Source organism: Mus caroli, chromosome 12 (assembly GCF_900094665.2).
Source record: "Mus caroli chromosome 12, CAROLI_EIJ_v1.1, whole genome shotgun sequence".
Taxonomy (NCBI): Eukaryota; Metazoa; Chordata; class Mammalia; order Rodentia; family Muridae; genus Mus; species Mus caroli.
In genome coordinates this window covers 61,318,778-61,346,766 of record NC_034581.1, presented here as the reverse complement: position 1 = coordinate 61,346,766, position 27,989 = coordinate 61,318,778, and the positions used below count along the sequence as shown (strand labels likewise).

At 34.3% G+C, this 27,989-nt stretch overlaps 1 protein-coding gene and 1 pseudogene across 2 annotated transcripts in view; one reads left to right on the top strand and one right to left on the bottom strand.

The window, feature by feature from the left end:
- Positions 1-27,747, top strand: part of Mdga2 (MAM domain containing glycosylphosphatidylinositol anchor 2) — a 749,855-nt gene extending 722,108 nt beyond the window's left edge. For both annotated transcript variants that reach the window (XM_021179085.2, XM_021179084.2), the window contains exons 15-17: positions 12,339-12,469; positions 25,664-25,769; positions 27,359-27,747. In XM_021179085.2, the coding sequence (XP_021034744.1) occupies positions 12,339-12,469; positions 25,664-25,769; positions 27,359-27,447 (326 nt within the window). In that variant the 3' untranslated portion in view covers positions 27,448-27,747. The remainder of the gene's footprint in view (positions 1-12,338; positions 12,470-25,663; positions 25,770-27,358) is intronic.
- Positions 15,199-16,521, bottom strand: LOC110307262 (annotated as a pseudogene).
- Positions 27,748-27,989: the final 242 nt, after the last annotated feature.

The window sequence follows — 27,989 nt, the reverse complement described above, 5'->3', positions numbered from 1 at the left end:
TTACACAGTGTAAAAAGAGTAGGAAGGACTTTCATAGCTAGAAAGGTTAATTCAACACCTGGCTTCAATGCTTCAAAGGTCAGATTAACACACTTGTTAGCAATAAAGCAAATTTTCTCCACCTGTGGATCTCGACCCCTATGGGGCAGATGGATCGTTCCACAGGGGTTGCCTAAAACCATCCTGCATATCAGATATTTTCATTACAATTTGCAACAGTAACATTACAATTATGAAATAGCAACAAAAATAATTTTATGCTTGGGGTGTCACCACACATGAGAAATGTACTAAAGGGCCACTGCATTAGGAAGTTTAGACTACTAGACTAGAGGATTGATGCAGCTGATGACTTACTTCACACAGAAGCCAAGGGTCACTTAACATCTGGGATTCCTAGGGACATTATGAATTTTAAATTGACTATCCTTGTGTTCTATAAATATATTAAGAAATGTTGAGTGAGACAGCACATTAACGTAGGCAATAGTTTACTGAAGTTTTTAAGTTCAAAGGAAAAAGATATTCCTTTGACAAGTTTATGACTCATAGGACTGAACCACCAACAAAAGACTATGCAGGAGTTGGACCGAGACCACACAGACATTTGGAGCAGATGTACAACTTTGTCTTCATGTGAGAACCCGAACAATTTGAGTGAGGGCTGTCTCTGATTCTGTTTCCTGCAATTGAATTCCCTTCCCCTAAGTGGACAGCCTGGTTGGGCCTCAGTTGGAGAGGATGTGCTTAGTCCCCTGGAACTAGATGTCCCAGTGTGGGCTGATACCTAGGGGTGGGGCTTCCCTGTTTCAGAGAAGAAAAGGGGGTAATGGGGATGGGGGAAAGGATTTACAAGAGCAGGTCTATGAAGAGAAGAGGGAGGGCTATGATCAAGTTATGATGTGAATACAAAAATAATTATGGAAAAGATATTACAGTTCAATGACAATGCACTTGATCACTCAAGAGCTCTGGCACTGAAAGATCACTTCTGGTTCACTATATACCCATTTATTATGGTGAACTTCTGGTTCACTAAATACCCATGTACACATCCATTTTATAGGCCATGGGAAAATTCAAATGTGGTACTTAAGTATCATTTTAATGCTTCAACTGCTAGACTATGACCTCTATGATGTGCACAATCAATTAAAAGTCCAGTAAGGACTCACTATGGAGATGTGGCTTCCTCCACAGGACAAGTTGCTTCACATAGATAAGTTTATCAGGTAGGATTTGTTGCTGAAGAAGGACTGAAGAATTTTGACATGACAACTAAAGATGTAAGGAACCACCATTGTAAGCTTAGTTGATAAAGGGGTGACTAGGTTTGCATTAATGCTTAGATTGATGTTAATTTTAAAAATAATTCTACTGTGAATCACATTCTGGCAAACAGCATCACATTCTCCCCCAAAAATCTTTTGTAAAAGAAAAAGTCAATCCATGTGCCAAACCTTCCTTCTGTAGTCTGGAAATCAGTTTGATGGTTCCTGAGAAAATTGGACACAGTACTACTGGGAGATCCAGCAATCTCTCTCCTGGGCATATACCCAGAAGATATTCCAATTTGTAATAAGGACACATGCTCCACTATGTTCATACCAGCCTTATTTATAATAGCCAGAAGTTGGAAAGAACCCAAATGTCCCTCAACAGAAGATGGATACAGAAAATGTGGTACATTTACACAGTGGAGTACTACTCAGCTATTAAAAACAATGAATTTATGAAATTCTTAGGCAAATGGATGGATCTGGAGGATATCATCCTGAGTGAGGTAACCCAATCACAAAAGAACACACATAAGATGCACTGATAAGTGGATATTAGCCCAGAAACTTAGAATACCCAAGATATAATTTGCAAAACACATGAAACTCAAGAAGGAAGAACAAAGTATCGATACTTTGTTCCTTCTTAGAATGGGGAACAAAATACCCATGGAAGGAGTTATAGAGACAAAGTTCAGAGCAGAGCCTAAAGGAATGACCATCCAGAGACTGCCCTACTTGGGGATCCACCCCATAAACGACCACCAAACCCAGTCACTAGGCAGATGCCAACAAGAGCCTGCTGACAGGCGCCTGATATAGCTGTCTCCTGCGAGGCTCTGCCAGTGCCTGGCAAATACAGAAGTGGATGCTCATAGTCATCCATTGGATGGAGCACAAGGTCCCCAATGAAGGAGCCAAAGAAAAACCCAGGGAGCTGAAGGCAACTGAAGCCCCATAGGAGGAACATCAATATGAACTAATTAGTACCCCCAGAGCTCCTTGGAACTATACCACCAATCAAAGAAAACACATGGAGAGACTCGTGTCTCTAGCAGCATATGTAGCAGACGATGGCCTAGTCGGTCATCAATGGGAGGAGAGGCCCTTGGTCCTGTGTAGGTTCTATGCCCCAGTATAGTGGAATGCCAGGACTAGGAATGGGAGTGGGTAGGTTGGGGAGCAGGGGGATGTGGGAGGGGATAGGGGATTTTTCAGAGGGGAAACTAGGAAAGGGGATAACATTTGAAATATAAATAAAGAAAATATCTTAAAAAAAGAAAAAGAAAGAAAGTGACTTAGCCACCCAACCTTTTGCAACTACCATAATTATCAGTTAGAAACCATCAAAATTAAGATAAGAAAGACCTTGCGTTATGAAGGTTTCTATGAAGGCTGGTGATTATTTATGTGTGTTAGCAAAAAGGCATTTTAATTAAGGTATAGATATTGTTATAAGCATAATACATTACATTCTTAGTAAACTGCAAGGTATTATAAGCACAAATTTCATGTGTACTGTGACAGGAAGAAAAAAGTCCTGCATTCTGTATGTTGACATTTTCTTTATTGAAAAAATTGAGAATTGAACTTGCATCAGCTTCAAGACATGTTTACAGTCTTGTACATTAACTCAGGTCCGCCTTTATCTGTAAACCAATGGTAGCTACAGTCATTCATTATGCATCCAATATTCTTGGTTGTATCTTCTCCTTTGAAAATCTAGATTCAAAAATGACTTTTTCTGGATGTCTAATATCCTAATTTTATTATTACTTCTCGGTTAATCGTAATTAAGTCGTGTGGTCTTAACTGAGAGATAATGTTAACATTGAACATCCCCATCATCTAACTATAAAAAACCTTAGAGATTCTACTTCAAGGTGAAATCCTGTGTTTTGTATTATTTAGCCCTTGCTGCAATGAATAATTTATGCAACACCACTTACCTTTACCTCCCAAGGAAAACCAAAAAAAATCCTGTGACTAAAACCAAACTCTTCTCTCACAATGTCTCTGGATCCTGAATTTGTATAGTTTGTCTCAGAGTCTGTGGCTCAGTATCATTTGTGAAGTTGTAATCAGCATGACAAGAAAGGACTCCAGTCTAATTTCATGAGTTAGCTTGGGATAGAATCCACATTAGGGGCCACATATATAATGCCTTTAGGCCTTAGGATACTATGGTTTTGCTGGCTGTTGTCTAGAGGTTTCCCTTCACTCTTGGAGTGTGAGTATCTATCTCTAGTGAGCTATCCCATACCATGGATCAGGGTTCCTTCAAAGGAACACAATGGAGAAAACAAATGAATGCTGAAACTTTATAATTTAATCTTCAAATTGACTTTATGTTGTTTGAATTTATTTTAATCATCATAGCTAATCCCCTACCCAAGGAGAGAGATTTAAACAAGAATGTAAATGCTAGAAAGTTTAGCTTATTAAGCACAATTTAAAGGCTCACTGCTACACTGGTACAATTGTAGGCGTGTTAGGTGTTTTATCAACATTGACTGAGAAAAGGGATTTCCAATCAAAGACATGATCTGCAGACATTTCAATGTTAACTTACATGTAAATGATGTATGTATGTATTTTCATTTCTGTTACTGTGATAAAACACTTTGATAAAAACCACTATAGGGAGATAAGACTTATTTTACTTTAGTTCACAATGTCAGATTATTGGACAGCCTTGTAAGGAAGTTACAACAGCAGGATCTTAAGACAGCTGGTCACATGACATCAACAGGAGAGTAGAGACGGGAAAATGTATATATGTTTATTTTCTTCTTGCTTATGCTCCAGTGAATTTCTCTACTCTTACACAATTTAAGATTCCTGACTTAGCAAGTGTCCCCTCACAGTAAGTTGGGTCATCCAACATAAATTATTTAAGATAATCCCCTAAAAGAAATGCCCATAAGCAGACCTGATCAAGCCAGTACCTCACTGAGATTTTTATCCCAGTTGATTCTGGGTTCTGCCAAGCTACTAAGTATGATTAACTCTCACAATGTGATATTTCGCTACTAAAAATATCTATCAGCTAGGGAGTTTCTTAAGGAGAGACCTGGAAAGGGTATAACATTTGAAATGTAAATATACAAAATATCCAATAGAAGAAACAAAAATACTATGTATCAGCATTTCTATGTCTCCTAGTGAACTAGTTAATTCTTAACAGAACAAAGAAATTTCTAAAGTTCTAAAGAATCAGAATCTTATTGAAGTCACCAAATATGATAAAAGTTTGTTAAATAAAAGAAATGTGTGAGCAAGCATCATAGTGTCCCAGAAAATTAGAGTAAATACAAAATACATTTATTAATATGCCCTTTGAATTTGATGAGAAATAGACAAGGTTCTGCCTCTGGAAAGCTCATTTCACCATGAAGGAAAAAAGAGGAATGCAAAAGAATTCATGAATGAAGTTATTCTTCTTTGATTCTAATAACCACAAGGGTGAAGAAGAAATGATAGAAGAAAGAGATGTAGGTATACAGAGAGCCTGATTTATGAAGGGAGGTGAATAGATGCTATAAATTCACAGGAAAGAAATGTTTATAAAAAGATGTGTGTGTAATGCCTTGACAATGAAATTATTCCCATAGAAGGGAACTAATACCAAGTCTAATGAAGTAAGAAAAAACAAGTTATGTAAGAACTTGTCTTCTGGTACATCTGAAAGCAGGAACAGGAGGCAATGTTGAAGTCTCATCTTCTCTCTAAAATAAATATGAAGTATATGCTACAAGAATGGGTAGTCTTACTGAAAGTAAATTGGAATAAAACAAGCTAGGCAGAGAGGCTGGAGTGGGGACCAAAGTCCTTCAGCTAAGAAAGAGCGGCTCACTTTCGCTCTAATTACTTCCGTGAGCAGTACTGAATCAGGCTCCTGATTTTCATCCTCTCTCTGACCTGCTATAAAATTCATCCTTTAAAACTTGTAACATAAAAGCCTCAGGACATATTAACCTTCATGTAGCCAAGCTGAACTGTGGTGGGCAACTTGTCCTCAAGAGTAATGATGAGTGCAACCCACTGTAAACTTAACATAGTATTAGGGATTTAAAAACAAAAACAAAAAACCAAACCAAACCAAACCTTTATTTTGTAACTCAACTATGTAGTTCTTGAATGTGAACTTCGTAGATGACAATATTGTGTTACAGTTCCAAAAAGGTTGGTCATGCACTCAAGGACAGTCCTAATAATGTCTGACTCTTCAAATCAAGTTCTGTGGAGCATCCCGACCTCTGACCTTCTTCCTTCTTAACTGTGCTTCATGAGGGCAAAAGAAATGACTCTTCCTATGATTCAGGGAACTGATGCAGAATAAATATTAACTTAGGTACTCAATAAATATTCATTTACAAATAATTATTTTTTTTTAAAAAATTATGTGATAGAATTGGTACCTTTTCTCTTTCTTAATTATCTGGGCAATTTTTATTTTTCTTCAAAAAACAGCTGAAGGACAACTTTTTGTTATAGGCTCTCTCAGCTCCCTTTGTTTTCAAAGCTCCTGCTGCAAATATCTGCATTTGTCACACTGAAACTTGTTCCATTGCTGTCTCCCTGAGAACAATAACCCTGATGTATTTATGAGATTCTTCAGAACAGCGAGTGCTTAATAGGTTTAAAAGATGACCTAAAGTAGCTGCATTAGCTTTTGCTTATATTAAAAGAATAACAAGAGAACCAAACGTTTATGGAGTGCAGACAGCAAATGGAAGAAACTTCATGAAAACTTCTTAAGTTGTATAATGAGAAAATATTAAATTGTTGTTCCCAAGCAAATTTGTATTCAGAGCTCTGGTAGGTGAAGCAAAATATGTGGAAAACTATCAATTGTTCCTTAATAATTAATTCAAACATAGTAACTTAATAAAAGTACCCCTGAATATTTTCACTGTCAACTTATATAAAACATCCTTAAATAAAAATAAGAGATATTGATAACCCATATGCATAAGAAAATGAAACTGTGTCTGAAATACTGTGGTTCAGAGATGCCCTCTTATGATTATCTAACTTAATATAGAAATAGCATTTATTGATCTGGAGTTAACATCTTATTAACATTTTCTTTATAAAAATATCTTGACTTATTCTTTCTCATTAACTGTATTCATATTTTTGGACTATGTGATATGTTGCAATTCAAAAAAATTTAAATAGTGCTATAAATGTCTTTGTACAGACAATAGTAAAAAGTGACTTTTTTTTTTTGTATGATTTTGGGAGTCTGACTTTTGTTTCCAGTTTTGGTCAAAGACTGTATTTCTCTTCTTTGGATTTAAGAATACCAAAGTTTTGGCTTTTACTTGAGCATATCCTTCAAGCAAGAAATCTCCCGGCTACACTCACATGGATTTGACATTCCTGATGTGATCCCAACTCAGAGTTTTTGCTACATTATTTAGAAGAGGCATAGTAGATAAATATTTAATACAAAATTTTTTGTGGGAAAAGGATCTATGATCATAAGTATATTGGATCCATGTAAGAAAACTACTATTTTCAAGATTCTTCTTTGGCTGGAGAGATGCTCAGAAGTTAAGAGGACTAAGATTGGGTTCATAACAAGCCCAAAAGATTGCCAGGATTGACTACAGTGCCAAGGGATCCAATGCCTTACTCTGACCTCCAGGGGCCGCTTCATGAACAATCAGGCAAAATATAAATAAATAGACAATCAGGCAAAATATAAATAAATAGTTAAAATGTTCTTACATACTGATAATTCTCAAAGTTAACTTCCATGACAATTGCAATTTCTAGGTTGTTTAGGAAATACAAAAGGAGGATACTGAGTATTCATCATTTGAATGTTAGATATTAACAACTATCCTGTGGTGATTTGATAGTAGCTGATATATGATAAGATTGAGTCAATGACTTCAATGAGGATCTGCTTATATTTAATAACTGATAACATCATACCATCAATGATAAAATAATGGTGATATCCATTCAGTAAACTGCCTTCTCAAGTGATAAATATTTGGCACAGGAGACATGAATAGATATCTAGACTCTTCAGCTTCAATATTTCTCCTGAAAGACTGCTCTCTATTCTCACACCTTAGCTTCTTCTGAGTCTCATATCCGCTAACCTTTGCTTTCTGTTTGCTTCTACTGTGACTTATGATTTATTGCTCTGATTTATTACTTCCTATGGTCAAATATTATTAGAAACAATTATCACAGGCATAAAACACTGTATATATCCTCACACAGATTTAGTTTTTTAGTACTTGTTTTAGAATAAAAATCTCTGAAATTATTTTCTCCCTATGTAATTAAAAACTGATAATACTATATGTTAATTATACAGAATAAAGGAGTTTGTTATGACATTTATACATGTATACAATGTGCACTGCTAATATTCACATATCTATTACACTCTGATGATGAGCCCTTAGACTGTGTTTAGTAGAAGCCATTATATTTAAATCAATTTAATTATGTGAGTGAAAGTAGATAATGTTATTTCATCAATGGATGTAATGGTAAAAACAAAACACAAAAGCAAAATAAAACAAAAGTAAAAATGGTTTTACTTTTCACCCAATGTAACAAACAGTTAAACTCACTTTATTGAAAGTAAAGACTTAATATTGATGCTTTTTTACCCATGAGTCTTTGATTCATTTATCTAATTCATCAGAACTAATTGCATGAGGTAGGTGCCTAGTCCTGTTTAGAGTTTTGTAGGAGATGACAGAGAATTGTTGTCAATTTTTCTTATCAGTCAAATGGTTGTTCATGGATGTAACATAATAATAACTTACTAAACAAGAGAAAGTTTATTCAGCAAAATGTGTAACAGGCCTATACTGTGGGTGAACAATAAAGAAACACTAAGACAACCATATTAACATAAAACATCCTTTGTGGTGACAGAAAGAACAGCACACATTGATAGAAGTCAATAGAAGAGAGCAGAAAGCAAAGGTGAGTGGACATGAGACTCAGAAGAAGCTAAGGTGTGAGAATATAGAACAGACTTTCAGGAGAAAGTATTGAAGCTGAAGAGCCAAAGATGCAAATACAGGACCTGAAATATCCTACAAGCAGAAAGCTTGAGTAGGGTGCCACAGTCGCAAAGTTTGCTGGGTAAATTCAGTTGGATGTCAGAAGCATTGTGATAATGGGAGAAATTGAACTCACTTTTTGGGTTAAGATATTGTTGCAATTACATGTTGAAAAGGAGAATCAATGCAGCCATTTCTATTCAAGCAGAAAATAATGACTTTATAATTTCTCACTTTGTATGTGTACATAAAACAAATGATACTAACAACTACCTATCAATGCACATAGATCTTGCCTAAAGTCAGGTAATGTGGGGGCATTATTATCTTTTCATAGAATGTGAAACTTCAATTAATGAGACTGTGTTTCTGATTGTAATAAAAATGCTATTTACATGCAACTGGCATCCAGACCTTAGAATAAACTGAATTACAAATTAATTCATGAAAATGTCTCAATTTCAAGTAGCTGTGGTAAAGGTGGATGTACATTTTAGCATGTATCATTAAATTATATTCTAAAGCATCTAGTATATTTTATAGATAAATAATCAGGAAATAATTGAGTGAGACAAAGTCTGATCACTAGGTAATAGTGATAGTGAATAATGCTTATGAAAATTAGGCTTTATAAAATACTTTAAATTAAGTAACAATAAATGTGAAGGATGGATATTACAAAAGTGGAAGCCCAAATGTTAGTAATTATTTACAATATAAAACAACTAAGGTCATTTATCCTCTGACTACTGGGAGCCAAGCAAGAGAAATCAATGGTTTTCTTAGCTAACTCCAGCTTTTATCATACAACTACATAACATTATAAGTTCCTTGGAGATGGCTAAACTCATACATTCTGGCATCTTTTGCCTACTGAAGCATAATCCATCTCTCTGGGGATTTAAAACTACTTGTAAAGGGTATTAACACAATCCATCATATGTACATTAGAATTTTTACCACACTATGCTGAATCAGCGCTGTCGACTCTCACTTCTCCAAAGGAGTTTATTCTGTTCCACAAGTTCTCATTTTGTTGACCAAGATGACCTTAAAGAGGGTTAAATGGTTTTTGATAGCAGGTTCTGTTTTAGGGACTAAAATGAGAAATGCTAGGGGGCAAGTTTGTAAGTGATTTGCTTATTCATGAGCTTTTGTTATCATCTCAGAATAAGAGGTTAAGAAAAAGATCATGTTATTTGGAGATAATAAAATGATTGTTAGCACCCACATTCTAAGGTGTTTAAATTTTAACACAGGTGGAAATTGTGTTTCAAAAAAATGATAGATTTTTTTCTTATAAAATAAATATTTTACTTTTAAAATATAAGCTGGTCACAATTTAGTACAACTCATCTTGTTTATTCTAAATCTCATTTTAACTGTGAGATTATTTAGCTCTGTATTCTTTAGATATAAGCAATTTTCATATAAAATATCTTTTAATATATAAAATAGGTAACTAGTATGAATTTAATATACATATTAACATTTTTCTTAATTAAGAAATTATAAACATGGTTACAAGGCATATTCACTAATAAGTAGCTACTAAACTCTGAGACAATGAGACAATGCCATATAATTACACATATAATAATAACATTGTTAATCAGGGTTTTTTGTGATACAAATCACCTGAAATAAATTACTTGGAAAAGATTTATTTTGGCTCCTGTTTTAAATTTTCTGTCTAGTGTCAGTTGACTTCATCCTTGAAGTCCTACAGTAAAGCACTAAGGTGAGAGAGGGGCAGTCTGGGAGAAATCTACTCATCTCTTGGTAGCCAGGAATCAGAGAGATGGAGGTGAAGAGGCTGGGACGAGATGCATCTTTCTGAAGCAGCCCAGAGCGACCTACTCCTTCCATGCTGACTCTATCTCTTAGTCTCTTTCCTCATCCTCCAATCATTTCATCAAATATGAATCCATTCACATATTAAGTCAAAATTCTCAGGATCAATTCACTTCCCAAAATGCATAGTTCTGAAAATTTCACTGAAAACCAAGCCTTTGTCACAAAATCTATTGTGAGACATTTCAGATCCAATCTGCAACATTTATTAATATAAATAATTATGTATTTCACCAAAGTAAGTTACAATCTCAAACAAATTTTGACAGATGTATAACCTTCACTATGTATTAGTCATAATTATAGCCATCCTATGTAAAACAAGGTATCTTTCTTAATCTTAAGCCAATCCATTTACCAATATGGTAACAAGATCAGTATACTTTTAAGATTAATCAAAATACTACATCATGATTCCATATTAAAAAATGAAAGAGAAGTACTAAAAGAGATTTTCAAAAACCTATAGGATTGCGTTATAATGCAGTCAAAATTACAAAGAATATGATGATAGAGAAGAAGAGAAAGTAAAAGGGAGGGTAGGGGAGTGAGAGGGACAAAGGGACAGGCCACAGGGAAGTGTACCTGTTGAAAAGGGTTCACTAACTTTAAGTACATTTACAGCTTTTGTTAATATTCATAAAATATGAATTTTAGGAAACAAAAAATGATGAGTGATGGAGTAGTATATGACAGCAAAAGAGAAGCTAAATAGAAATAGGAAGAGCAGGGAAGCTGTTAAGGAATGTGGCATGTAGAATATAATGGCTGGGTAATGGGTGGTATTTCTAGAAATAAAAAAAGAGCATTTCACACCACAGACACTAAATACTGTGGGAGAAGACATTTGGGTATAGAAATATGTAAGTATTCACTAAAATTAAAGAGAAGATACAGAAAAACTTGAAACAAAATGTGAAAACAGTAAAAAACATAGCACAGTAAAAATCCACGTAGTTTTATGGATGAATACAGATACATCATCTTCATCTATACACTTAAATGAATTAACATTAAAACAAAAGCATTCTCATCTATTAGCAATGAAATGTATTCTTATAACATGACCTTTGTTCAACATAATAACAAAATATAATATTTCAATGCAATAGATTTTTATATTCTCTCTTAAAATATTGAGAGCATCCTCATTTAGGACATAATATTTAGGCTCGGTGGTCAAATCCTACCTTTGCTCTTTTCTCATTATATTACATAGGGAAAATTGCTTAACTCCTATAATATTCTCATTTGTAAAGTGGAATATTTGTAGTAAGTACTTTATAGAGCTGTTGAGTAGAGGCCTAAGATGCATTATATTCTATCAGAACTATTGTCATCATCGCTTTTTATTTTTTGTGTACAAGACAGAAAATTAAAAAGATGTATTAAATGATGAAATAAGAAAGCTATCTCTATTTATGTCCAATGTTTCTTTCAGAAGGAAAATGAGATTTAGATGAAAAATGTGATTTTTTAAAAAAGAAAGATACTAAATGATAGTACAAGTCAAAATGAAGGTCAGATAGTGTGTGGCCCATTTAGTACTTGAGTAAATGCTGCAGTGCTCTCTAAAGTATTGTGACAAATAGCAAATGACAACAAATTGGGCTTGAGGTAGGATAGGTGCATTCTCTTCTAGTTCTGGGAAACAGAATACAAAGTAAATATTAAAATATCGAGGTGCTAAAATTAAGATAACAGTATACTTCTGATGGATTTTGAGAAAAATCTATTCTCTTTCTTCTTCTGCCTTGCATTCTTTGTAAATCCCTCCTCTATCTTTAAAAGCAGAAAACATCCTACACAAAGCCCATCTTCTTTCCTGAATCAGAATGCCTTTTGCCACTTGTTCATATAATAAGTGTGTCTGCATTTAGAACCCATTGAGATAATATAGAGCAGCCTGTCTACCTCAGAAACCTTTATCTTCACAGCAAAGTCATTCTGGAAATATAAGGTATCATTTACAGGTTCTAGGGAATATAATGTGGTTATCTTTGGATCACAGCAGGATAGCAAGATAACAAATTGGACCAGAGCAAAAGACACTCGATTGTTCTGCAAGACTTAATTTTAGGTGTTCATAAATGTTTGACCAAAGAGAAACAAACTTGAAGCAGACAAAAACATACAACCTGAACTCCCATTTTTATTTCAGGTGTTTTAAATGTATATCTACGTTTGAAAGGGCAGACAACGATAGAGAATCCTCTATGGTCTTCGAGTGGGAACAAAGGACAACGATGGAATGAAGCTCATGTTAATATATATCCAATTACTTCATTTCAGGTAAGAAATAACTTTATTCACAGATCAAAGTGTAATGAATGCAGTATTAAATGCACATCTTAAGGAAACAGTAAGTAAAATATTAATACTAGAATTCTGCATAAGACAAATAAAAGTATATCCTCATTTTGAAGAGCTATTTTATGAAGACAAATGCGTCTGTGTCAGCATCCATCATATAGAATAATAATCTATCAGAAGATGAGTTATTGCCTAACATAGTGACACATGCCTTCATGTGTCATCCTGGAATCTGGGAAGTAGAGGTACTCATTTCTCTGAGTTTGAGGCTAGCCTGGTCCACAAAGCATACTCTAAGATATCTAGAACTACAGAGAGAAAAACTATCTCAGGAAAAACCAAAACAAAACAAAACAAAAAAATCAAACTAAAAACCCTCAAGGTATTTGCATAGTAATCTATTTCTATAGAATCATTTGCATGTATTTATTTACTATAGAGGATAATAGAGATTTTCACCAAAATGGACATTAGTACTCTATCTAATTTGTTGGATAACTTTAGATGGCATTTGAAACAAGTTTTATACTTCAGTCATTTATTACTTTAATCAAAGTCAGGATGTTTAAACAAGTTACTTTTCTTTCTGTAAATTGAAGTTAGACTAGTTAAAAACCAAAAAAGCATTTATAAAGATATCAAAAAATTTAATGACTTAAGATTTTTAGTTGAAATTGGAAATTTTAATAATCCTTATAAAAGATGGTATATCCATAAACCATTTCAATAAAGTTGGAAGCATGAATTTAATGATTTAAATAACTATACCCTACATATGTATATGAATGTATATGTGTGCATACCTGTGCTTTCATAAACTCCTAGCCAACATACACCAAAATATCTTTATTTGTTTAAAATAATAAAAAATTTTTAAATCTAATCACATGTAATATAGTTTATAGCTTTATCCTTATTTGAAAGTACTCAAATCCACTTAATGATATCATAAATGTGTTTCATTGATTCCTTTTAAGGGTACAGATAATCAGACTGATCTAATTATGCAACATTTTTCATTGCATAATTACATGACTGAGAGATTGTCTTCTAAAGCTAACCAAGTTAATAAAATGAATAATTTTTTGCAAGATTAGAGGATAAGAAATTAAGTAAGTCCCCAAGAAATCATATGACTATGAAAGTACAGAAACGTTTTACATCTATGAAGGATGATACAGTGGGAAAAACTGAAATACCTTAACTTAGGAAGGCAGAACTTAAAATACAACTAATATTAAAGTGTAAGAGTGTGTGTGTGTGTGTGTGTGTGTGTGTGTGTGTGTGCATGTGTGTGCGTGCGTGCACGCGCATTGAGGCTCATTTTTCTAAAAATATTTATGTTCTTCAGTATATATTTTGATTCCTAAGTAGGCTACCTCTTTATCACAGATGATTAAATTAAGTACATCTACAGTAAGGATTTAAGTTAGGATAGTATTATACTCTAGACAATTTTTTCTTCACATTCATACTAATTTAATGAACATTTGTTAAGTGCCTCCAGGGCAAGCATTGATTTCCTTAGATACTCCTACTTTCTGTCACCTTGAGAGGCATGAAGATTTAGTAAAAATTCTTGTAAATTATGCTGGAGAACTGGTATACAGGCATGAAAGAGATTTCAGGATATTCTTAGATGTGAACAGGAAGAGAACAGTTTTCATGGGAGGAATCTTGAAGTAGACATTAATGATGAAGAAATTTTTGCTTATAAATTTTCAAATAATGCCTGAACTACAGATTGGTTTGTACAAAAAAAGGGAGGTGGATGAGGTCAAATTATGAACCATATATGATTATTTCTGTCTTAAACATGTTGACAAAAAATGTCTGAGAAAAACCACAGTAAATATATTGAGAAGTTTGAAGTTTTGAATGCATGGGTATTGGGTGTGTTATAAGATTATATATGTCTAACTAAAAACTGCTTGAGTAGTTGATATTATCAAGGAAAGATTTACATAGTCAAATGAGCAAATCAAGGATGAAGCCATACAAAAGGATGTTTTAAGATTAACTGTAGAAGACATGCTTATCCTAGTTGTATCTTAAAGGAACTCAAATATTCATTGAATTAGAAAGAAAGAAAGAAAGAAAGAAAGAAAGAAAGAAAGAAAGAAAGAAAGAAAGAAAGAAAGAGAGAGAGAGAGAGAGAGAGAAAGAAANAGAAAGAAAGAAAGAAAGAAAGAAAGAAAGAAAGAAAGAAAGAAAGAAAGAAAGAAAGAAAGAGAGAGAGAGAGAGAGAGAGAAAGAAACAAAGAAAAGAAAGAGAGAAAGAGAGAAAGAGAAAGAAAGAAAGAAAGAAAGAAAGAAAGAAAGAAAGAAAGAAAGAAAGAAAGAAAGAAAGAGAGAGAAAGAACGAAAGGAAGGAAGGAAGGAAGGAAGGAAGGAAGGAAGGAAGGAAGGAAGGAAGGAAGGAAGGAAGGAAGGAAGGAGAAAACCAACAAACTCAAATCAGAAAACCAGTAAATTGTACTTTTTGTTATATAGTTTATAAAATTCTCTTACAGGAAAAATCTAACCAAACAAAATGATTAAATTTCTTTGCAATCGGTAGAAGGTAATTGACAAGATTAGGTTTTAGTGAAATCAAAGATATAGGAGTTATATTTTATAGGGGATATAGTATCCACTACAGGAAAATTCTTTCAATGTTCAGTTTCCTTTAATTATCCTCATCTCCATGGAAGGCTGGGTACAGGCAGCTAGGCTACAAGAAGACATGTTCTCTCGAAGATCTTGTTTTGATTGAAGTCTTTGCCCTTATGCTCCAAGGTCTCCTTCCAGGAAAAGTACTCTCTAACCGAGTCTGGATCTCCTCCCTACCAGGATCCAGTTTCCATCATGTCGATGAGTCATAATCCAACAACCAGGCTGGACTCCATAGAGAGGAGAACATTTGGTCTTAGAATATCCAAATGCCAGAAACACAGATCCTGTTGTTGGTTCCAAAGAGGGTGACACTAGAAAGGAATTCTTCCTCAGTTTGTAGAGTAACTGGAACAGTCCAATGATGAGTTTGCTTTTTTGTTTTGTTTTGTTTTGTTTTTGCAACTCATGAAGGTCTAGATAAGATCTTCAGTGGAACAGTTCTCAGAATACCACAGGGACCAGTCATCCTTACCAAAATGCTTTCAATTATGGCAATGACACAAAGTAGTGTATATGTACTTGTTGGCATAATTACACTTGAACTCATCCAACCCAAAGGCATTGTTGGGCAGGTGAGCTGAGGGACCCTTGGCCTTGGGTTCAGCCGCCAGTGCTTTCTCACTTTAATCCATCTCCTCCTCAGGAGCTGAGGTAGCTGCCTTTTTGTCCTCTTTCCACTCACCCCCAGGCTTCTCTTACTCTACCCGCGAATCCTTTTCTTTCCTTGGTACATCCTTTTTTGACAGGCACTGGGCAAACTTCTCAGCATCAAACTAGGGGATCTTCTCATACAACTTCAGCCCTGAAATGGGTGTGGCTAATGCAGGTAAGGAACCAGTCTTTGGTACTGGGGAAGGCCTGGATAAAGAAGGCTCTAAGACCTATTTATAGAGCCACAGCAGAGTGCCGACCACGGTGATATCACCCATTGTCATTGACTATCATGAAAATTCCTGGTCTTCAAGAGAGAGACCAACAGCCTTACCCCCCGTACATTGGCATTTTCAGTGGCCTGTTTTGTTGTGCATGATGCCCTTGGTGGGAACACTCAGATGCTGTCAAAGAAATGACAGCTCTGTTAGCAAAGCTCACCCAGACCCCTCCTGAGCTCCTGCCTCTGGAGTCCTTCCTGGAAGCTTCTCATGGCTTACCTATTGGGGAGTATCATTACTCTCAAACACACAGAATCAGCTGCCGTCACCCTCAAATACCGGAACCCTCCTAGCAGAAAGATTTCTGAGAAATTCCAGGGTGCAGTTGGCTTGGCCAACATGGAAATGGGGTAGTGCAGATAGCAGAGGGGCCTGAGTCCCACTGTGCTGAGCAGCTAAAGCCTTACTGTTTTCAGGATGTATGTACAGTGTCAAAGCTACCATGGTGTGATTCTACGCAGAAGGGGCAAAACATTTACACGAGAATACTAGGAAATTAACTAAAACACTTTCAGTATTTAAAATTAATTGAATTGATTGTAGGAAATTTTTAAATTATAATAAGATTTGCTGAAATATGCCTTCTCTTCTGCCAGATTTTCACATTAGAGGAACTATGCAGGTTGCTTATTTGATAATGTTTTTGCAAGAAAACGTAGTTCATTATCCTAGAGCCAGCAAGGAAACTCTAGAAAGCAGTTGCCCCTGGAACATAGGGAGTGCAAGTGGGTAAATGGGAGACAGAGCAACAGGTCTGGGGTTGAAGTAACACGTTTCCATAGTCAAGTCTCATTTCAAGTTGGCCAGTCTCAGTCCACTGGACCTGGTTTCTCACATCTGTTGATTAAAAGAAGGAATGTAACTATCTGTTGTTATCGGAAATAAAAGGGGTCATTTAAATTTTATAAAGATGAACAAGTCCACTACAGACAAAAATGTGTTTCTATAGCTGCAGGTATTTGCATAAGATACACAGCATATGAACAGAAACATACAAAGATGCTCACAAATGTTAAAATTAAACTTTATTTATAGTTGTTTACGTAAGTTAGCCTTGGAGAAATTCTCTCTGCTATACTCAGTTCTGTTTGTTCTGCTATAGGAACCAGGATGGGTTTGTTTAATTGGTTCTCAATGTACTTTCCATTCCTTATGCTTCTTGGACTTTTCCATAGATTTATTGCACTGGGAAGTCCCCATTTTCATCTGCTTTCTGTGTTGATTAGCCTGAAGGACTCCATTTGACATTTCTTGAAGTGTAGGTCTGTTGAGGATGGATTCTTTTCACCTTATGTTCTTTTAAAAATTGATGTGTTCACCCTCATCTTTCCAAAAAAAAAAAAAATCATTTCCTCTTGGCATAACTCAGTAGTTTTTCTTTTAGAACTTTCAGGATGTCCTTCTCCTGTCTCTCCGTTGTTCCCAAGTGTGGTTCTCTGGCTGCACACACACTTCTGTCTATTATGCAATCTTCCCTTCTCTGGGTTGATTTAAGATTTTCTCCTTATTGATGGTTTGAAGAACTTAGATTCAGATATGCTTTCATATGCTCATATGTGTTCTAGTCTGTTTGTGTACAAGGTGATTTCCTGACCTTACTGGGCCTGTGGGTCCATTGTGGTATGAACATTGAAGGTAGCTACCTTCTTCCTATCTCTTTGTTCCCCCATTTTATCTTTTGAGAGTTCTGTTTGAAAATTTGATTTTGATTTTAATTAGCTTATACTTTACCTTGATATCTACTGATCATTTGTGTGGGAATGTGTACTCTGAACTTACTCTCCTTCAGTGACATTTTCATCTTAGCAACTGCACATTATAGCTCTATAAATTCAATGCTACTCTTTATACAAAATATTTTATTTCTCTTGATAATGACTTAAGCAGATCAAACCAAATCATAATTCACTGTTTGGGGTCACTATCTGCTCATACACATCTATATTAGCCTTGGTTGGTTTTAATAGATTGATTCTTCTTCCCTTTATGGATTGTTATTTAGTTTTCATTTGAAAATCTACTAATTTGGGTGGAAGACATGAATTTTAACTTAATAGATGCTAGATATCTGTAAAACTTTGTAAGTAGTGTGAAACCTTTACAATGATGTGTTTGCGTTAGTTAGAAACAGTCTATATATTTTAAGGAGGTAATATTTATTAAAGAAAACCACATTTTCTCATATTTTCCCTTTTCTCTTTAATCTCTTCTCCCCACCTCCCCGCTATTGCTCTCTCTCTTTCTCTTGCTGTCTCCTTTGCTTCCTCTCTAGTATTGTTTTTGTGCTTGTTTATATTGACTTTATTGTTTCCTCCTATTGTGCTTTAAAGAAACCTAAAATACTAACACAAAGCTATATGCTTAAAAATTACATCACCAAATATGTTATTAACCTTATCAGCATAACTTGATGAACAAATGTATCAAATCCAGACATGGTTAAGTGAAGCAAAACTTTATAGCATGCTTTTAGGGCCATATAATAGTTTTTTTAACTGCCATTGTCTATGTGGGTTCTCAATTCAGTCTCCTCAGAGTCAAATTTTCTCCCAGGTTTCAAACTGGTTCTATTTACAATGACCTGAAAACTCCATTCAGGGCCAACATAGGATGACTTGATTTCTAGTTCTCATAGATATCTGTTGGTTTTTATTATTATCATCATCTTTATACCACGGTAGGATGCTCTGTGACTTAAACCCCATTGTTTAGCTTATTTTATCCAGTAATTTGTTTTTCCCAACGGGGAAAAATTATCTGACTTCAATTACTTTGTTTCAGTTGGAAGCCACCAAAAATAAAGAATTTGGATCAGTGCAATTTTATCTAAATTACCAGCAAGAAATCATGATAAATACATTTTTTAGTTATGAAATTTGTTTTTTAATTTCACAATGCATTTCTAGATCTATTGACTGTTTATTTCATCTCATAGATCTTAACTGAGCAAGAAAACTCATGTCCTGTTATAATATTCCCTTTTAATTTGTTTTATTTTCTGTATTTTACTTAGAATTATTTCAAGTTAAGAATTTTTAACTCTAAAATAATTTATACAGTAGCAAGATTTTTAAAATACTTAGTTGTGGCATGCCTACCAAAAATCATGTAACATTAATGTATACTAGTATATTGTCATATGAATTAAAGTGTAAGCAATGACAATGTCATTCGAACCTAGATCTATAACATCTGAAAATATTTTTAAGTCAAGTAGAAAGCATGATATTCACTTTTCTTCTGCAACAGTAAACTGGGTGTGAGTGATTTGAATTCCTCTTTCACTAAGATTTATGTAGTTTCATTGATTGAACTTTTAAGTATGTTTATATAAAATGTATTAAAATTTATACACTTCCCAGGTCTCTTAAGCATTGTCAATGAATTTTCTTGGTGAAAATAATATTATATTGTGGTTTAAAATAAAATTTTATTATATTGAAATTTCTTTGTGGGCTTTTATATAGAATTAATTTATCATCATCAGTGCTTGTAAGAATAACAGATTTTGCTATATGTTAAAGGATAAGAACAAAAGTTACAAAAATACAAAATCAATATAATATTAACAATGTAAAATTTTCTATAATTTATATACTATGTAACAAGGAAAATAACTCACTTTTCTTGTTAATACTGTACTTTGTTCATAATATGGCCTAATTCCCCCCCCCAGGAGTCATCTATAAAAAGACATAATAAAACAATACTATTTTGAAGTTCGTTATTTTGCTAAAAACAATTAAAGATCTTTTACAGTCATATCCTCATTTAAATATTTGGAAATAGATTTTAAAGAAATTTATATACAAGTAATTATTACTAAATAATGAGCATATTCTTCTCAACATCACTACAGTCTGATAATAAAAATGACCTGGAAGTGATCTTGATCACAAAAGTCATGGTTTCATGCAGTTCTAAGTCTGACATGGCAAATCACATTCCAGGACAATGATTTGTATATCATGATGGTAGCTGAGTTCACCATTTAAAATGTTCTAAAAGGATGCAGAGATAGCTCTTTGGTTATGACTGCATACTGCTCTTGGAGAAAACCCTAGTTTGAATTCCTCTCACACATCAAGCAATTCATAGCAACCTGTAACTCCACTTTAGGGGATTCAATGCTTCCAGTTTCCATGGGAACCTGCATACATATATGAGGCACTCATACGCATATACATATATATAGTAAAATAAATATGCATATACATATATATAGGAAAACATAAAATTCAATTAATCTTTCAAGTAAATACCTCCCATTTGTAGCTCACAATGCATTTCTCTGTCTTCCACTGCAATGTAAATCTTAGTTTGTTATTTCAAATTAGAAGCTTTTGAGACATGACATCTAGCAAGTTGAACTGGAGCCTTGAAAAGTTATACTCACAGCTAATATTGAATAGTTTCTCAAGGGAAAAAAGTCTAAGACTACCCTATCTAGTGAATTGTATCACTTCCAATATCTTGTTTAATGGTTGAGCATGGTTCAGTTAATTTGTTGAACCAATAAGATAAATATCATTATTAACTCTAACTGCTATACATAAATTTTTTAGAATCATGTTTTTCTCAATGATATTTATAATCATTTCTCAAATTGCATCATTAAACTTCAACATTTTTCTAACTGCTAACAGCCAGAAGTTATCTGCCTCTTGTCAGAAAGAAAATACTTGTGAACATTTGCAAATGCTTCCCAGAACAGTAAGTCAATATCTGGAGATATTATATTATTTGATCCTTTGACTACTTCGATTCATTAGCTCTACACACAAATCTTCTTTGCTTAGTTAGAGATGACATCTGAACACAATGGTTTAACCTATCTGCCTCTATAGAGTCAGCTGCATATGCTTAAAATAGCTCTGTTTATCAGAAACTGTTAGTCTATTACTTGAAGCAAGTGTGTGTGCTTGATGTAATTTTACGGCAGAAACCCATATATTTTGAAAATTCCATCTGAAGTTAACCACCAAGAATTAATATTACTTTTTAATTAAAAATATTTTATGTAGGGTGTTTTGCCTGCATGTATGTCTGTGCACCATGTACATGCCTTCTGTTAGTAAGGCCAAAAGAAGGCCTCAGATCCCTTGAAACTGAGGAAATGGATAGTTGAGAGCTGCCATGTGGTTTTTGGGAATCGATCCCTGTTCATCTGCAAGAGCAGCAATTGCTCTTAACCTTTAAGTCATCTCTACAGTCCCAACATTATTTTTTTTCAATTAAGTGTTTGTTACATCTTTATTTGTTTGCATTCTGTGGAGACTATATGAAAACATTTAAATTTTAAAGTAAGCTTTTTCATTGAAGGAAATATTTTAAATAATGTCAACCTAGTCGTCATGCGGGAAGAATAAGCTGCATAATTTTACCCCTTAGGAAAACCAAACTCAACACCTTCTCCTTATATCCACATGATGTTCACTCCTTTGACTCCATTAAACCAACCTCACTGCCAAAGTGCAAAGTAAGAAACATTTTTAACACTGTGATGAAGTAGTAGTCAGCATAACGAAACTTCACAAACATGCTACAGAATTCAGCTTTTGAAACAGAGATTCCTCTCAAAGTGAATGTAATTTGCAGTTCATTCATATCATCCACACTGGAAAACATAAAATTGAATGTTCCGTGACATTCTCTTGATTTCATATTTGAAAGTTGCTACCAAAGACATATTTTTTAATAAAAGCTTGAAATGCCAAATATGACATATTTCTACAGAAAAAAATCTATCCCCAAGACCTTGGTTCAATGCCATCAATAAATCTACTATGACCTATGATGCATTTTAATTTGCAGTTAAAATTTAGTGCATAAACAGTATAGTGTAATAAATGGAGAACCAATCAGTTCAAAAGCACTCTATATATTCTCAATAGCAAACGATCAAAAAACTAAAACCAAGCAACTAGGACAGCACCATTAGACATGCCAAAGTAGACAGGGCATGTCTAATAAAACATCAACCCTACAAAGACCTACAGGCAACTGAGAAAGCTGGAAGCAGGCAGAATAGGTGGTCTTCTCTATGGAAGATCACACAAGTAGGTTGTCCAAGGCCAAATGGACAGTTCTGAAAAAGAAGCATACAGCTAACATGCATACTGAGCAGTTTTTATATAGTAACATATATGTATGTGTGTGTGTGTGTGTGTTATGTGTGTATGTATATGAGTAGCTACCATCTCTAACCTCTTTTTCTACCCATCTTCTTAATTTTCCAAAATAATGATTCTGAGACTTCTTATATATGAAAAATGCCTAGACCAATAACTTGGGCCTGTTTCATGACTAAATCATAGCATAATTATCTGTTTATTTTGTTCTAAGTCATGCCACATGGCTTGTTACCTGGTCCTCATTTTCATGACTACCTTCCTCTGTCTCTGGGGAGAATCTCCTTCCTATGCCTTCCTCTGTCCCAAAATCTCCCCCAGTCTGCCCCGACCCCCTGCCATCTCTCTGTCAGAATTTCTACCTCCCATTTCCTAACTCAGCTCATTGTTCATAGGCTGTTTTATTGACAGGTGAATGATTTGACACAGTGCACAAGATATTATCTTTCAACATGAATTCACATATATACTTGAAAAATAACTATTAATGAAAGAAGAGAATTTGAATTTGAAGAAGCGTGGAGAGGGGAGAGAAATGCTGTAATTGTATTATAATCTCAAAATTACAAATAGTCAAGCAACTATGCCTCACGGGGTTTTCTAAGACTATAAGATCTCTGTACCTGACCGGATTGGAATCCCAATAATCACAAAGTTACAAATAAATTTTAAAAACACTATACATGTAGTAAGAGTTTTTGTCAGAAAGTATTTTTATCGTACCAATAAAGAAAACTAATTCCCTCTTTAAAACTCATGCTAGGTTCCTATAGAGAGAAATCAGTCTGCTATAGTTAGTGGCCAACGATATTATCAATAGTTATAAATGTCAGTGAAATTAATGCGTCTGCAAATCAGCCAACTTTTATTACCACCCACTAATTCAGTATCTTGATGGGATGAAATAGTCCTATAAGGAATTGTTCTAGAGATAGACAGCCCCCTTGGTCCAGTATACTTCAGTTTTGTTGATTTGTAAATTAAATAATGTAATGCAATACATTGCCAGAAAACAGACAGCACACATGATAAATTCCTTTAGACAGTCTCTCTCCCCATCACTCCCTTGCAATCTAACCATAAGGTGTCTTTCTCACCTCTCCTGATTCAATGTTTTACCTTCAATGTAAAGATAGATCTGAGCCTGAAACTCTGATCAAGGGAAGTAAGAAGAAGAGGAAAGGAAAAGTAACAATTATTGATTGAATTGAATCAGGAGGCATGATCAGTATTATAAGGCAATGACTACAGAATATTTTATAGTGATAGATTATTAAAATTAAATTATACCTACCCAGGGAAGCAGCCCAAAATGCTTGCAGATGGTTTTGAGATTATGTTCACTTTCATTTTTATTTTTATATATAATCCTATTGTCTTATATTGGCCCCTTACTATAGACAGTGAGAATTTACTGAGTGAATATAATTGTATACTTCAAGGAAAGCTTGAAACTAGTCACTTTTACAGCTAAGGAAATATGCATACTGCTACAGATGATGCTAGCAAGCCTTGGTAATGAAGAATTTGATTCCAGCTTCCAATGTTTAAATCCCAAGTAGGTGCACATGCAGACTTCCTACCTAGCCCTGAGTGGATGTTTCCACGTCACGTCTTCACATAAGGCATATAGGGATACGACAGCATTGTCTTCTGCATGGCTGCACTGCAAGCCCTGTGTCTTCCTCCATAAATGCTATCAGCTCTCCAGATACCTATCATCATCTATTCAAAGTAATTGGGGGGAACTGCAAGGAAAGTCTAGACAATTGTGGATAGTTAATAATTACACCAACATTCCTCAGCCACAACACTTCTCACTTTCCCTGCTCTCTAAAATTAACATGATTGGCCACAAGAAATCTGTACAATAATATACTCAATAATGTAGAATACATAAAATAAAAATTTGTTCTTATAACTGCATAGTAAGGGTTCATATCTAAGGTCACCCAAATTATTTACATCCCCACCACTTGGCAGGCATTTTTCTGATAGCTTCATACTTTGCATCCGGACTACAATACAATTTCTTATTTCCCAGCATATAAAATTATTCCTTTCTGCCCATTTGATTTGCAGATTCAAAATCCATAAACTGAAACCTTGGTTCTGAGTCTCTGAACTTTAGCCTGGCCTTGTGCTTCTCTTCGGTGATGCAGGTTATCGGGGATATTCTCCAGAGACGGCTTTGTACAATCTTAATTATCATGAATAAATAATAAGGAAAAGCAGAAAGAGGTATTAAAATGTTAAATCTGTTAATTAAGACGTCACAAAACATGTCCCTTATTAAGTTGCAGAGAGTGTCTACCAGGCTGCCTGTAAGTGGAGAGCAGGGAATTAAGAAAAAACCCGAAAATGAATGTTTTTGCCTATTAATTGGAAACTTTTATTGAGAAAATTACCATAGCATACCACACAGTATTGATGAGCATGTCAAAAGAAATTTAAACTCTCTAGGAATAATATTAAATTTATCTTTGATGAACTATTTTCAAAGATAAACCAAAAGCAAGGGCAAACCTGTTGCACTGCAAAGCACATTTTCACTCAAATAGTACTAAATACGAAGAGTTTTATAAAACGCATGTATTACTGTTGTCTTTTTAAAAAGGGTTATTTACTTATTTATTTATTACATGTATATGAGTAGTCCACCTACATGTGCACCTGCATGCCAGAAGAGGACATCAGGTCCCATGACTGATGGTGATGAGCCACCATGTGGGAATTGAACTCAGGATCTCTAGAAGAGCAGCCAGCGCTCATAATTGCTGAACCATCTCTCCAGCATGCATTAGTATTTATTATCTTAAATTAGAGCCTTTTATTAAGTTAATATTTCTTTGGAAAGACCAAATTAATATTTTATTTCAAAGTTTATCTGAAACTATAAACTGCTAAATACATTTTATTATATTATTTTAACACCTAAAATATTTTTTTTTCTGGAAGAAAGAGAAAACTTGAGGATTAAAAAGTATTTCTAAAGGTTTTGTCTCCTTCAAGAGTAAATAATTAAATTTTTCTAATCATATTTTTGCTATCATAGCCATAATTTATAATGAAGGTTATCTGATATAACTCATTGAGCCTCTGTGCTCAACTATTGTAAATACTGGATATTCAAGGGCTTTTCACTAGATTCTAATTTATTAGTCTATAATTCATGAATACAATCAAGTTTTTGATGTACAATTCCAAAGTAAAATCACAGCAAAAAGTCAAAAGGTAAGTATAAAAAGCATGAGGAACCTATGCTATGTACCTGCAAAATATGAAAGCATTTTGACAGTATATGCTATTGTTCTGTTCTGGGCTTTAACAGATATGGAAAACATGATTCGTTCCTTAAGATACTTCTTGAAGAGTCATGCTATATGCTTAGAGAAAACTCAGACAATATATTTCTGCTCAATAAAACCATTCTAATAAATTTGTCATGTTTGTAGTTAATTTTTGAAGGCATTCGAGGTCCTGGGATAGAGGGTGACATCGCCATTGACGATGTATCAATTGCTGAAGGAGAATGTGCAAAACAAGACCTACCAACTAAGAGTAAGTGTTTCTCCTCTTAGTATCCCTTGATATATGTGGACATGATACAACAACTATTAGTATAAAATGTTTCCATTTCATAGAAAATGCTTAGTTTTAGTTAAAACTTTATTTCTGACTAAACCATTCAAGGTATGCTTAAGTCAAAAAGCTAGTGCAATGTGGCCATATTTTGAGTAACAAAATGATAGTAATTTCTTCTTAGTCCCATGTAAGATTAATTCACTGTGACTTTAAAAACAGATTTAAAATTTATTAATTGATGCTATTTTGTCAGGGGTTGGAAAATGTTTGTTAAAATATTTGGCAAATCTATACACATAATAGTCATTTATGTAACAAAAGTGTTTTTAACTCCAAATAGTTGAAATATGGATTTCCTAGAGCTATTATTGTTCTTTTTACAGACGTAGTTATATGGAAATTTTAGTATGTGTAGTTAATAATGGAGTAGCCCTGTTTATTCTGACATAATCTACTTCATATTTATCCCACAATCTTGTAAAATAATTTTGTTTACATCTAAGAACAGTTTAGATACTATACATTAATGATGTCTTCAAATTTCAACTTTTATTTCAGGCCCATTCTTAAATAATTAAGAAATGATATTTAAAAGGTATTCTAGGCCCCTAAATCTTTATCTCACATTATCCATTTAAAACATGTATTCAGAATCATCGTTGGAATGCATTCTGACTTCAATATTTTCTTAGACCTATCTGGAAACATTAATTCTATGGTCACACAATGATGGCATCACCAAGCTAAATTTCCACAAATAACTCATCAATAGTTTAGTATATTTAAAGTATATTGAAATTCTGTTGCTAAAGGGCTCTATGTACCAGAGCCCTTCAACTGAAGACATTTATGGAAAAATTATTACAGTCTAGATATTGAAAGTCAAGTATGCAGTTACAGCTTAATGGACCTAATTAACTCCATTATTTAGTGTTGTTGAAAAAATTTTAAAAAGCAGCAATGGGCTATGGTTGCTCATTATAATGCTTAGCATTTAAAATACACATTTTGTAAAAAAAACTTCCTGGATTTTCATTTCAGGAAAGGCTCAGCTGCACCCACATAAACACAGTCTGCCTAGAAGCCAGAGAACCGTGTACTCTCTTCAGAGACTGTGGGGTTTTTCAGTGATTTGAACCTTGCACTAAATAAAGATCATGTCCACATTGCATACAAATTGTATGTTTTTATATTTTAATCAAAATTAAATAAGTTAAATTTGATAAATTGAGGTAAACTTTCCAAATGGGGGGAACAAAAAAAAGAGTAAGTGGGAGTGAGATCATCCATGGGTCATTCAGGTGCTCTAGAACATTCTCATGGACAGGACCTTTAAATTAGTAAGTACACAGTATTATGTGTCTGCCGTATTCATAACTGCACATCCAGGCTGTTTCCGCCTTCTGCTTGCCTGAAAGTTAAAGCTGCTGTCTAATGTAAAACCTCATTTTACAAATTTACTTTCCATGATGAAAGTTCTTTAGGCACAGAAGCGCCATGAACCCCCACCTGGGATGTTTGTGACCTTAATGTCAGTTTTGGGTACTTATGTTCTTTATCTCTAGATTCCGTGGATGGTGCTGTTGGGATCTTAGTTCATATATGGCTTTTTCCAGTTATCATCCTCATCTCTATCTTAAGCCCTCGAAGGTGACCTTATCCTGGCAGAGGCTATAAATGATTCACCAGGCACTGGCATGAAGAAAGAGTCTTTGTAAATGGACACTGAAAAAACAAACTACCAAAGATTCCTCCACTGACTACTGACTCAAAAATTAAATAATAAAAACAACATTTTTTTAAGCACTGGGGATTAAAAAAAAAAGATATCATGGAAATATAACTTATTCCAAACTACATATAGAAGATATTCTTGGCCTGGGTACAAAAGAGCCCTTCAGGTGCTTTTGTGGCTAAAATGATTACAGCTTCATCTGGTTGAACTCTGGAAAAAGAAAATAAAAGAAAAAGAAAGAATGAGAGAAAAAGAAGAAGAAAAAGAGCTATAGAAATCCTCGTCAAAGCACAAAGTCATGGCTGGTTTTGTTTCAAATGAATAGTTTGCTTGTTACCATGGAAACCTAATGGCCTGCCAACAAAAACCTCACTGTAAACAGGGTACGTGGAGAGCTGGCATTTATTTTCCTTTCAAGAAGGTTTTATGTAGAGAATTAAATAAATGTAGGCCCTTTTACC